Source organism: Leopardus geoffroyi, chromosome A1 (assembly GCF_018350155.1).
Source record: "Leopardus geoffroyi isolate Oge1 chromosome A1, O.geoffroyi_Oge1_pat1.0, whole genome shotgun sequence".
NCBI lineage: Eukaryota > Metazoa > Chordata > Mammalia > Carnivora > Felidae > Leopardus > Leopardus geoffroyi.
The window spans coordinates 8,480,449-8,493,918 of NC_059326.1; the positions used below are offsets into that span (position 1 = coordinate 8,480,449).

The 13,470-nt window shown below is 45.2% G+C and overlaps 1 protein-coding gene and 1 long non-coding RNA gene across 2 annotated transcripts in view; one reads left to right on the forward strand and one right to left on the reverse strand.

The window, feature by feature from the left end:
• Positions 1 to 13,470, reverse strand: part of LOC123592174 — a 54,368-nt gene that overhangs the window by 14,493 nt on the left and 26,405 nt on the right. Inside the window, exon 3 of the long non-coding RNA XR_006709627.1 lies at positions 12,175 to 12,408. This is a non-coding gene — a long non-coding RNA (uncharacterized LOC123592174). The remainder of the gene's footprint in view (positions 1 to 12,174; positions 12,409 to 13,470) is intronic.
• The window catches only part of MTUS2 (microtubule associated scaffold protein 2), a 378,633-nt gene that overhangs the window by 3,966 nt on the left and 361,197 nt on the right, over positions 1 to 13,470 (forward strand). Inside the window, 1 exon segment of the mRNA XM_045466800.1 lies at positions 7,463 to 7,703. Coding sequence (XP_045322756.1) covers positions 7,463 to 7,703 — 241 coding nt within the window.

A 13,470-nucleotide genomic window follows, 5' to 3' on the forward strand; every position in this document is an offset into this window, starting at 1 on the left:
ACAGAAAGGCGAAGTCCAGGGTTGGACCTTAGGTTGATGGAACATTTTGACATATTTCCAGGATGTACTGATCACAGCAGACGTTGTCAGCTCTGGCACAGCAAAGCGGGTGAATCGATTCTAAGCAGCAAGGCTTGACCAAGGTTAGCCCTGACCAGGTGCCCCAGAAAGCTGACCATTTGTCCTGCCCCTGGGGCAGGCTGTTTGCTTCACATCACACAGCTTGCTCACTGTCTCTAACTCTGGGCCCGCCGGAGTGGCTTCCCAATTCCCTTCTCTGCAGAGAGAATACTGACCTGAGAGGCCAGGGGTCCATTCTTTTTGGTAGGGGCTCATTTCACTGTGCAGGGCTTCATGCTGTCCTGTTTTAAGTGGGCCTCTCAAATGGAGGCCTGCAGGGAGAGAACATTCTGGCCAGAGGACGCTAAGAGCCTGGCCCTGGGCAGTGGCATTTCAGTAACAGTTAACAGGTTGCCGCTTCGGTCTTCTACATCAGTCTCTGGGCTGGTTAATGAGTCTTGCTCAACGTTCTAAAATCTTATCTACCTGGGCCTCCCAGGCTCAGGATGAGGCTCTGACCTTAGGCTCTTTGCGGACACATGGATGCTCCTCGTGAGGACCTTGAAAGGCAGCCCTCTGACCCTCCCTGGGGGCTGTGGGCACCAAAGCTGGTTAAATAACCCAAGACCCTTCTTCTCATCGAATCGCTGCAGAAGTAACCAACCTGTGCAAGACGGCGCCCTTAAAGCTGGCATGGCAGAGTAGCTCTCTGACAAGCGCACCCTAGGAAACTGTGATGAGAGAGAGCTAACCCTTAGGTGGCTTCTCTGTGGCCCCTGGGACGACTTCCCTGGTCAGCCAGCATGTTGGGGTTTACCTTTACCTTTTCTACAAGTTGTATCAACCCATCCACTTAAGTTCTTCATTTGGACCATTTCTTCAATTAAGTAAATTTTTTGGAGGGGGGAGCTCCAAAAAAAAGATCCCCTAGATTTTTCTCTGAAAAACACGTTCATGAGAGAAGTTTTATTTGTAGACGTAGGCAAGCATCCTGTTGCCGTCTGCAGCTCTTTCTCCGTGAGCCTTGTTAATTTTGGTCTTGTGTATTTCTCTTCTGTATCGCTCCTGCTCCTTCCATAAAATATAAACAATTTCTAAGTTACATGCATGTTTTTCCCCCAAATATTTTTTCTTTCTTTTTTTTTTTTTAATTTTTTTTTTCAACGCTTATTTTTTTTTTTTATTTTTGGGACAGAGAGAGACAGAGCATGAACGGGGGAGGGGCAGAGAGAGAGGGAGACACAGAATCGGAAACAGGCTCCAGGCTCTGAGCCATCAGCCCAGAGCCCGATGCGGGGCTCGAACTCACGGACCGCGAGATCGTGACCTGGCTGAAGTCGGACGCTTAACCGACTGTGCCACCCAGGCGCCCCCCAAATATTTTTTTCTATTCTTAATCCTCTAGAAGCCACCCTGAGTCTCAAGGAAATGGGATAGTACGGGTGTTTGTGTGGTCTTAGTAATTTGAGGGGTTTGGAGAGACCTCACTGGTAGGGGGACAGCAATGCCCCCGTGCACCACCAGCCACTCTGTCTGGGGACTGTCTCCTGCTATAATCAGAGTGTCTTAGGCCCTTTCTTCAGGCTGTAAGACAGAGCAGAGGAGCCTCGGGTGTTGCACTGGGCTAATTTCTGCCGTAATCTTCTTTGCATCAATAGGCTGGCCCTTGGCCTTTGCTCCTAGAGCTGGGACCTGATGTCAGTGTCGCCAGTGGGTGCAACCCAGCAGGCCCCCCTCCTGTGTCCAGGCTTGGTGCAGGGAGGCTCCCAAGCCACCTCCCCGGCCCTGTGTCCCACCTTGCCACAGGATGGCCTCAACCAGTCTCCAGGGAAAGAACACATTTCTGACCAATTGCAGTGGAACAGTTTTTCAGTTATAGAAGCCATATATCTTTTTTCCCCCCTCAAGATTTTGTTTACATTTAAGTTAGTTAACATATAGTGTACTATTGATTTCAAGAGTAGAATTCAGTGATTCATCACTTACATACGATACCCAGTGCCCATCACAACAGGTGCCCTCCTTAGTGCCGTTACCCATTTAGCTCATCCCTGCACCCAACGCCCCTCCAGCACCCTGTTTGTCCTCTGTATGTAAGAGTCTCTTATGGTTTGCCTCCCTCTCTGCCTTTGTCTTATTTTTCCTTCCCTTCCCATACGTTCATCTGCTTTGTGTCTTAAATTCCACATATGAGTGAAATCATATGGTATCTCTCTGACTTATTTCGCTTAGCATAATATATTCTAGTTCCACGCACGTTGTTGCAAATGGCAAAATTTCATTCTTTTTGGTGGCTGAGTTATATTCCATTATATATATACACCACATCTTCTTTATGCATTCATCAGTCGATGGGACATTTGGGCTCTTTCCATAACTAGCTATTGTCGATAGCACTGCTATAAACATTGGGGTGCCTGTGCCCTTTCGAATCAGAATTTTTGTATCCTTGAATAAATACCCAGTAGCGCAATTGCTGGGTCGTAGGGTAGTTCTGTTTTTAATTTTGTGAGGAACCTCCACACCATTCTCCAGAGCGGCTGCACCAGTTTGCATTCCCACCAACAGTGCAAGAGAGTTCCCGTTTCTCTGCATCCTCGCCAACACCTGTTGTTTCCTGACTTGTTAATTTTAGCCATTCTGACGGGTATAAGATGGCATCTCATTGTGGTTTTTATTTGCGCTTCCCTGATGATGAGTGATGTTGAGCATCTCTTCATGTATCTGTTGGCCATTTGTATGTCGTCTTTGGAAAATGTCTGTTCATGTTGTCTGCCCTTTCTTAGTGGGATTATTTACCTTTTGGGTGTTGAGTTTGAGAAGTTCTTTATAAATGTTGGATACTAACCCTTTATCAGATATGTCATTTGCAACTATCTTTCCCATTCCATAGGCTGCCTGTTAGTTTTGTTGGTTGTGTCTTTTGTCATGCAGAAGCTTTTTATCTTGATGAGGTTCCAATAGTTCATTTCTGCTTTTGCTTCCCTTGCCTCCGGAGACATGTCTAGGAAGAACTTGCTATGGCCAAGGTCAAAGAGGTTGCTGCCTGTTTCCTCCTCTAGGATATTGATGGCTTCCCATCTCACATTTAGATCTTTCATCCATTTTGAGTTTATTTTTGTGTATGGTGTAAGAAAGTGGTCCAGTTTCATTTTTCTGCATGTCTCTGTCTAGTTTTCCCAACACTATCTGTTAGAGGGACTTTTTTCTGTTGGATATACTTTCCTGCTTTGTTGAAGATGAGTTGACCATATAGTTGTGGGTCCATTTCTGCATTTTCTGTTCTGTTCCATTGATCTGTGTGTCTTTGTGCTTGTCTGTGTGTGTGTGTGTGTGTGTGTGTGTGTGTGTGTGTGCCAGTACCATACTGTCCTGATGATTGCAGCTTTGTAATATGACTTGAAGTCCGGAATTACGATGCCTCCCACTTTGCTTTTCTTTTTCAACGTTATTTTGGCTACTCAGGGTCTTTTCTGGTGCCATACAAATTTTAGAATCATGTATCTTTTTAATAAAATGAGAAAGTGTTTACAGTACAAACCCCAGTGACTTCAGACTCTTTCATCATTATTGACAGACTCCTCCTGGTTAGACAGCATTAGTAGACATGGAAAAGTCAAGAGTAAGGGCTCTTCTGAGAGAGGGCAGCTCTTCTTGGTTGTCTGGAACAATACAGACTTTTAGACCTTTCAGAAGCAGCTCTGAAGATCATCTTGGATCTGGTCATGACAGGATGATAAAATATGCTTACTTGTGTAGCCTGTTTTCTGCTCTCACCTATCCTAAGGACTCTGGGGAATTTCTTGCTCCTGATGCCTTGGGGGAACTCTTTTAATTTTTGGTGTAAGGAGGTGGGAAGAAAGGAGCAACGGTGAGAAGACGGGGCGAGGTAGTGTATTTGCAGTATACGGATATATGATCAGGGCTGGTTCCCCTTCCTACTCCCACAGTACAGGTATGTATGTGTGTATCATATAAGTATCTACCCAGACTTGAAGGGATTTGTCTGTGCAACTGTGGAGACTGGGAAGTCCAAAGTATGCAGCATGGGCCCACAGGCTGGACACCTAGGGAGGAGATAATGCTGCGGTGCAATTCCAAAGGCCATCGTCTGGTAAAGTTCCCTGCCCTTTGAGGGAGGTCCATTAAGGCATTCAACTGATTAGGTGAGGCCCACCCACATGGTGAAGAATAATCTGCTTTATTCAGGGTTTACTGATTTTAATGTTGATCTCACCTTTAGTATATGTGCTGCCGAAGCGAGCACTTGATCTCACCTTTAAAATACCTTCGGAGAAACATGTAGAATAATCTTTGACCAAGTATCTGGGTACCGTGGCCCAGCCAAGTTGTCAAGGTTAGCCATCACACGTCTCCCTGTATCTATCCCAGGGGCTTCTTGAAGCATCCACATGTGCCCTGTGTCGGCCCAGACCAGCCCAACCTGCTGAAAACAGGACGGGGAAAACACGAAAAGGGGCATATTTCTAGTAAGAACTTAACTTGTTTGTGTACCTTGATTGATTTGGGGAGTTTGAAATCACAAGGATTTTTTAGTTTGCTTCAATATTATTTCTCTAAAAAATACTCAGAGAAGAAGGAATAAAACCAAGCTCTATGTGTTCATGACTGTGCAGTGACACATATTCTGTTCTGTCAACAAAGATGAAAGAAACAAGGGGGAATTGTTTTAGAGATTCCTTGGTTTTTATCAAAAATGCATAAAGTAGGCACACTTTTCACCTCCTTAACAAATTTGTTAAATCTTACCAGAGACAAACTACCCAGCAAAGTGACAGGCATTGATGTTACTGAAATCATAAGGTCGTTTTTGAGCGGCAGCTTGAGGGGTTTTGACCCCTGAAAACTCTCCAGTTTCAGAGAACTGAGTAATTACCGAGATCAGCATATTGCAATCCAGACAGATGTGGGTTAGAAACCATTTCTTCGTGAGAGCACCTGCTACAAGCAGAGAGTAGTGGCACCAAACTTCGAGAAATTACAATGAAAAATAGAGGAAATGTAAGTATAATAGAAAAGCCGTAGGGCGCCTGGGTGGCTCAGTCGGGTAAGCAGCCGACTTTGGCTCAGGTCATGATCTCACGGTTCGTGGGTTCAAGCCCCGCGTCGGGCTCTATGCTGACAGCTCGGAGCCTGGAGCCTGCTTCAGATTCTGTGTCTCCTTCTCTCTCTGCCCCACCCCCACTCATGCACTGTCTCTGTCTGTCTTAAAAATAAACAGTAAAAAAAAAAAAAAAAAAAAAAAAAGAAAAAGAAAAGCCAAAGGTTGATAGTAAGAGGGTAAGTAGGGAATGGTCAAAATGTTATTGGAGAGCAGGATGTCTTTTGCAAGAATATATGTCTTTTGCAAGAATAAAAGACATAGGTAGGATGTCTTTTGCAAGAATATAATTTGTTGGGGCCTGAATTCAGTCTGTCTGCTATAGCAATTGAGTATATGTTACAGTGTGATTATGATAAAACTTTAAAGGTCTAATCTTTTGTTTCAATAATGTCAGTTTAAGGAAAACTTTGTATGTTTTCGCCATTAAAAGGGTATCACATTAAGAGTTTTTCTCTTCAACAGCTTGGATCAAAGCTTTAAGTCCCTATTAAAGAATTTTGTTAACTACTTATGATTCAGGAATAGATCAATGTTTGACACATGAAATATATTGTGATTTAAAGCAGAATTAATTAACAGATGTATCTTTTCACACATCACCTCTGGCACTGTTTTTTTTTTTTTTTAAACTTAAAGGAAATAAGATTATTTGCCTTATTTTTTTTCATTTTTTAATATATAGATATTTTTTTAAGTTTATTTAATTTTGAGAGAGAGCAAGGGAGGGGCAGAGAGAGAGGGGGAGAGAGAGAGAATCCCAAGCAGGCCCCATGCTGACAGCCCAACGCAGGACTCAGTCCCACAGACTGTGAGATCATGACCTGAGCTGAAATCCAGAGTCAGACGCTTAACTAACTGAGCCACCCAGGTGCCCCATTTTCTTAATTTTTAGTATGAAGAAACACTAATAACACGAATAGGCTTTGTGAGTACAGAATTGCATACATAGAAGCTATATAGTCTGTATTCTAGCCCAAACTGTTAAGTATAGGAAAAGTAATGGGATTGTTATGTTATGAAATCTAGGCAAGGGGCATCTGGGTGGCTCAGTCGGTTGAGAGGCCAACTTTGGCTCAGGTCATGATCGCACAGGCTATGAGTTCGAGCCCCACGTCGGGCTCGCTGCTGTCCGTGCAGAGCCCGCTTCGGATCCTCTGTCCCCCTCTCTCTGCGCCCCCCTCCCCGGCCGCTTGTGCTCTGCCCCCCTCCCCCCGCCAAAAAATACTTAGGTAAGAATGGAAACATGATTCCTTTAATGAGCAAATATTTATTGCCTTTAGCTACATAATAGACACCATTCTAGGTGCTCTGGGCCCAGCAGTCAGCAAGACTGTCCTAGAACTTCGCTCTAGTGAACCTTGTCGAACATTCCTGGACACTGTGCCTTACTAGGGAAGACAGAGAAGGTGGTTCACAGTCTCTCGTTTTTAATGATGTGAACAGATTGTAGAGGCTTGAAAACACACTTCTCTATCAGTTTCTCTATTCTTCCAAAAAGCCTTTTCTCCCACATTACCAATGCATATTTTATTTCCTAAGTAGCCCTAATATATAAATTGGTAAAGTTCACCTGCTTATGTTAAGAGTAGGTTACCGTAAACATTGTTGTGCCTTTTCTCCTTAGGAATAATGAAACTTTCAGGGTGCCTGGGTGGCTCAGTCGGTTAAGCGTCTGACTTCGGCTCATGAGACTCTGGCTCATGATCTCACAGTCCGTGGGTTCAAGCCCCGCGTCGGACTCTGTGCTGACAGCTCAGAGCCTGGAGCCTGCTTCGGATTCTGTGTCTCTACCTCTCTCTGTCCCTCCCATGTTCATGCTCTGTCTCTCTCTGTCTCTCAATAATAAATAAACGTTAAAAAAATTTTTTTTTAAAAAGGAATAATGAAACTTTCATAATTCTATGCACATTTGCTAAACTCTTTCTCTGTTTCATTGAGATTATGTATAGATTGGCTACTTGCACAGATTCTAATGATTTTGAAGCAATCAAATTTAAAAGTCTTATACAGTGAGTTCTTCCCCGCCCCCCCGCCCCCCCCCCCCAGTGAAATTTGGATTCATAGAGTGTTAGAACTGGAAGAGACCTGAGAGGTCATCCAGTTGTGCTGTTCACTTAGAGATGAAGAGTCTAGGGTCCAGAGAAGCTAAGTGGTCAGTGGTGGGGCAACTCAGTGGTGCCAGAGTGGCCTTTGCTGGAGCCTTGGTCTCCTGACCGTGTCCCGTCCTCATCCAATGATGTGCGCTCCTTTCATGAAGCTTCTGGTCATTCATTGTAGGTGACAGAACGCCCCGGAAAAGAAGAATTTTGCAGTCCGTCCTATACTCATTATGAAGTTCCTCCAACTTTCTACCGATCGGCCATGCTCCTTAAGCCCCAGTTGGGATTGGGTGCAATGTCCCGTTTACCATCTGCAAAGAGCAGGATCCTGATCGCGAGTCAGAGGTCCTCAGCGAGTGCCATCCACCCACCAGGACCCATCGCGGCAGCTGCTGGCCTCTACAGTCCCGATTCGGCAGGTAAGCGATCCAAAGGCTACTGCTTTTCCTGCAGCACGATTAAATAGTAATTACATAAAATGGCAGTATCTGCCTAAAATAGGAACGCCTCTCACCCTTTGAGAGGAGCCTTCTTCTGCCTATCTGACTGTCCATACAGATACTTGTCAAGACTCCTCTGTCTGCCACCATCACATTCCATGTTACCTTGAAAATGATGGCCTTTGGGGCACCAGGGTGGTTGGCTGGGCGTCCGACTTCAGCTCAGGTCATGATCTCACGGTCCGTGAGTTCGAGCCCTGTGTTGGGCTCTGTGCTGACAGCTCGGAGCCTGGATTCTGTGTCTCCCTCTCTCTCTGCCCCTCCCCTGCTCATGCTCTGTCTCTCTCTCTGTCTCTCAAAAATAAACATTAAAATTTTTTTAAGAAAAAAAAAGAGAAAATGATGGCCTTTGCAGCCACCTCCTTACTTCTTGTGATTTCTCCTTTCTCCAGAAGATCCTCTAGACCAGGGGCCGGGGGAGATTTTCTGTAAGGGGCCATACAGTAAGTGTTTTAGGCTTTCCGGGCCATAATGGTGTGGGTTGTAACTACTTGGCATGAGAGCAGCCACAGACAGTACCCCAGTGAATGAACGTAGCTGTGTTCCAATACAGCTTAATTCACAAAAACAGATAGTAGGCTGTAGTTTGTCAGGGAGACCTTCCTACAGTCCAGCGCTGACCGCGTCCCTCTTCGTCTGTCCACAAGTCCGGACCGGCCCATAATCCTGCCCCTGCTCAGCAGGTGCAGGCAGGTGCCACCCCCTGAAGCTCTCTGCACGCACTTGTTTGCCCTCACCGTGCTTCTGCTCGTGTGGTTTCCTCTAGGCTTTCTGTATTATCTTACTAGTTGTGTAACACTGTGAAACATTGTGAATATAGAAAAATATAGAAAAGGAATGCATAATACTTCTGTATTTTTAGCACCCAGCCAGAGTTACTATTATGGGGTTTTTTTTTGTTTTTGTTTTCGTTTTCTTCCAGTGTGATTTTTTTCTGTCCATTTTCTGATAGTTGAAATGATGCTGAATGTGACTTTTGTTTCTTTCTACTAATATCGTATTGTAGGCATTTTTTAGGCCATTGGTGTTTCAGAAATATTTTGGTGGCAGCGTAATATTCTGCTTTGTTCATTTATCCATTTTTTCAACAAGTCTTGGGTGCTTATTACGTGTCAGAAGTTGTAAATTTAGAATTGCACTGGCGAACAAATCAGAGAGTTCCTGCCTTTATGCGTCTTACAGTCTAATGGATGAAATAGACAAAAAAAAAAAAGCACAAAATAAATACATACCTGTAAGTATGAAAGCAACGAATATAGTGTTTTGAGAAATTACACCCAGAAGAATGATATGCATGGGACAGAGGTACGGCAGGGACAGCCTCTTTGAGGAAGTGGGAAGAATGGGGGAAGATGGGGAATAATGTCAGAACGTCCAATTCCTGGCAGTTGAGTTCTGCTTACTTACAACTGTTTCTAATAATGTTGTGATTTGTGTCTTTGTGTGTACTTACGCGTCTTCTTCCCTATTGTTTCCTTAGGATAGGTGATTTGAAGTGTAATGATTGGATAAAAGCATATCCAAACATTTTTTTTAAGGCCAAGGAATATTCTAGAAAACCTGTAACAACGATTTTCTCACTAGTGTTTCTTGGAAGTGCTTCTTCTTGCCATCCCCTTGCCAGCATTGAGAATTACCACCACTATGCCTCCTCCTTGCATTATTATTGCATTTCTTTTATTATCAGTGGAAGGGAACATTTTTAAAGCTATTTTCCATTATATTACTTCATGAATCATCATTTACTCAGGTAATTATTGTTGCATTATAATTTTTAAGTAGCTTTTCTTAATAGTTTTTTTTTTTTTTTACAAACACCTCTATAAAGGTCAAATTATGTTTGATTGTTCTCATGATAGATGTACATTGTGATGGGACTATCTGTTATTATTAGGCCTGCTGCAAGTTAATTACGTGATTCAGTCCCTCACTCAAGAACTATTATTGAGGGACTGTTACATGCAGCACGGTCCTAGGTGTGGGGGATAGAACAGTGACAACAGACAAAAGTCCTTGCCCCTGTGGAACTTGAGTTTTACAATGGGGGCAGCCATTTTTTTTTAAATAAGTGCAGATAATTTACATGGTCTGTTGGGAGAAATAGCTAGTACTAAAGGAAATGAAACTTTAGAGAAGGGGAATTACAATTTTCAATAGGGTAGTTGGAAAAGGCCTCTGAGAAGATCCTCAAACCCTTAAACCAGTCCCCAAAGGAGGTGAGGGAAGGAACCATGTGGCTATCTGGGGTAGAGCATCCAGGCAGAGGGAGGAGCCTGTGTCCAAGCCTGAGGTGGCAAGAAGGCCAGGAGGCTAGAGCAGAGTGAGTAGGAGAGGAGGGAAGTGAGGGGGTTGGCACTGTGTGTGTGTCGGGGGGGGGGTCTTGGGGGGTGGGAGGGATGTTGGGAGGGGGATGCTTAAGGCCTAAGAGCCATTATAAGGATTGGACTCTTATTTACCCTGAGTGAGAAAACCATTGGAGGCTTTGGAGTCAGGGCAGCGTGGTCTGGCTTTTGTGGACCCAGGATCTCTCTGAATCCCGTGTCGAAGGCACGCTCTACAGGGACAGAGGGTGATGCAGGGGGAACAGACAGGCGGTGGCACAGTGGTCCAGGCAGTGACGGGGCACAGTGAGAGGGTAGAGCACAACGGGGTTCCTGACTGACTGCACACAGGAGGTGAGACAAAAAGCACAGTGTAAGCTGACTCCTGGAGAGCGGAGTTGCCATTCGGAGAGTGGGATTGAAACTGGTGAGGAAGGGGAGGGTGGGAGCTAATTCAGGGCGTGTTGTGGTTGACAAGCCTTTAGCCGTCCTAGAGCCTAAAGCCTTGCATCTAGGAGGCCAGCGTTGAGAGGACAGGACTGGCTGGAGATGCCAAAGTGTTTGTCCGTGGATGGATGGTGTGCAAAGCTCTGACACCCCCTTCGCTGGGCCGCCACTCTCTGGTGCCATCTCACCTTCACCTTCCCAGGTGACTTAAACACTTGATGTGGGTTTGAATTACGCGCTTTGAAATAGCAGGATCTAGGGCCGCCTGGGTGGCTCAGTCGGGTAAGCGGCCGACTTCGGCTCAGGGCATGATCTTGTGGTCCGTGGGTTCAAGCCCCGCATCGGGCTCTGGGCTGACGGCTCAGAGCCTGGAGCCTGCTTCCGGTTCTGTGTCTCCCTCTCTCTCTGTCCCTCCCCTGCTCATGCTCTGTCTCTCTCTGTCTCAAAATCAATAAAAACATTAAAGAAAAAAACAAAAAAAAAAAAAGAAATTGCATGATCTAACACATATTAATGGTTTTACTTCACGCATAAAATTTGGAAAAACTTAAAAGTGCTAAAAAATAAACTTAGTTGAGATTTATCTAACAACAGTCAAGTTTTGAGGCATGAAAGGTCTTTAAGAATGTACCAGTGGCACAAAAATACAACTACCGGGAAGAGAGACAGGCATTCTGAGTTCCCTGTGGGGATGACTTATTTGTGTTCACACATTTGTGGTGAGGGTGACACTTCCTCAGAGGTCAGCTCGGCCCCCAGAAGTGCACATACCTACAAGGGACTCTTCCGTCCCAGCTCCTTCAAGACTCCAGTCCTTTCTCATGGACATCTGGTCTTAATTTAGAGAGATTGTGTCCACATGGGTCATCATTAGGGACCCAACAAAGCCTTGCGACAATGATGAATGTCACTCCTATGGGACACTGAAAATGTGAAATCCTTCCTTAGCGCTGTTGGGAGGACCACCCAGCATAGGCTCAGGGACAGACAATGAGGAGTTCTTGCTCCAGAGCTTTTGGGGGATGGCTGTGTTCCCATTGGCCCCGGGGCCCCGGAGCCAGGCCAGTGGCCCTTTGCTTGGCCTGGCTGGCTTATTCCAGGCAGCAGGCCCTCTCCCGTCTTGGGCAACTTGGCTAGAGTCCCCCCCAGGCTACCAGGACCTGCTCTGGCAATATGCCTGATTGATTTATTTCTTTTCTCCCCCTAATGTTTATTTAGTTTTGAGAGAGAAAGAGAGGAAGACACAAATAGCGAATGAGAGAGGGGCAGAGAGAGAGAGAGGGAGACACAGAATCCGAAGGGGGCTCCAGGGTCTGAGCTGTCAGTGCAGAGCCGGACACGGGGTTCGAACTCACAAACCACGAGATCATGACTTGAGCCAAAGTTGGTTGCTTAACCGACTGAGCCACCCACGTGCCCTTTCCCCCATTTCTTTCTTTTCTTTCTGCAAAAATCCTTCCATCTTTCTTCATGTTTGCCTAGGAGATACTCCCCTTTTCATCAAACACAATCTTTTTTTTTTTCTTTAATTTCATGAGGGTCCATTAAATGCAGAACCAAAGTCATGATCCAGTAAAAAACTGTTATTAGTGTCTCTTCATTTGAGAGCTGGGAGGACTTACCCGTCAGACTCTCCCAGGAAATGAAGGGAAATATCTGCATACCATCCTTCTGGAGGGAAAAGGACAAAGAAAAGCCAGACAGCTAGGATATCACATTAAAGCAGTCTGAATGCTCACTCCTGCCATGACTTCCTGCTGACCACCTCGGTAGGGAGTCTCTCGGTTTGTTCCTTCACTGCAAGAAGCCTTCCAGCTGGGGAGAGTGCGGTTCACCCAAGACTATAATTCACAGGGCTGTGGAGAAAAAGAAAATGTATTCATTTGTTCAGTAATCCCTGGACGCACATTTACTACATGTCATCCCAAATCACAAAAGTAAACATGGACAGATCTGGCTACGTTAAAAGTGACTTCTGGGTCGCCTGGGTGGCTCAGTCGGTTGAGCGACTGACTCTTGATTTCGGCTCAGGTCATGATCTCACAGTCCGTGAGTTCGAGCCCCACATTGGCTTCTGTGCTGACAGTGCAGAGCCTCTTTGGGATTCTCTCTCTCTCTCTGCCACCCCCCCCCCCCACACCCCCGGTCTCTCTCTAAAAATAAATATATAAACTTAAAAAAAAATTGACTTCTCTTTGTTTTGAAGCAGTCAACCAAATCAGGAAGGAAACCATCCAGATTCCAACAGATTGACCGTGAAAGGGCATACACAATTAGTTTACAAACAAGAAAATATAACTGATAAATAAAGAAGAGTCAAAAGTCCCCAACTATGTAATTCTAAAATCCAAAAACCTATGAAAACAAAGGGTTTTCATTCATTTGGTGGCACTGCCTGGCTGTAATCGTCGTGAATATTTGTGTGTTCGTTCCTAATGCTTCATGTGAATATCCGTCTTCCTGCTGCAGAGGTGTTAATGGGGTTTAGGAATGTTGCCACAGAGTTTGAGTAACTCGTGCTGTGCCCACCTTGACTTAGGTGCGATCCTTGTTTTTGTATTAAAAGTGAAATGAGGGGCGCCTGGGTGGCGCAGTCAGTTAAGCGTCCGACTTCAGCCCGGGTCACGATCTCGCGGTCCGTGAGTTTGAGCCCCGCGTCGGGCTCTGGGCTGATGGCTCAGAGCCTGGAGCCTGCTTCCGATTCTGTGTCTCCCTCTCTCTCTGCCCCTCCCCCGTTCATGCTCTGTCTCTCTCTGTCCCAAAAACAAACGTTGAAAAAAAAAATAAAAAATAAAAATAAAAAAATAAAAGTGAAATGAGTGAAACTTAGGCGAAATAACTTATCTCCCTGCAGTTTATAAACCACAGTGCAGAGAGTTGACCTCAAGCCTGTCTCCGTATTCATGTTCTTAACCCCT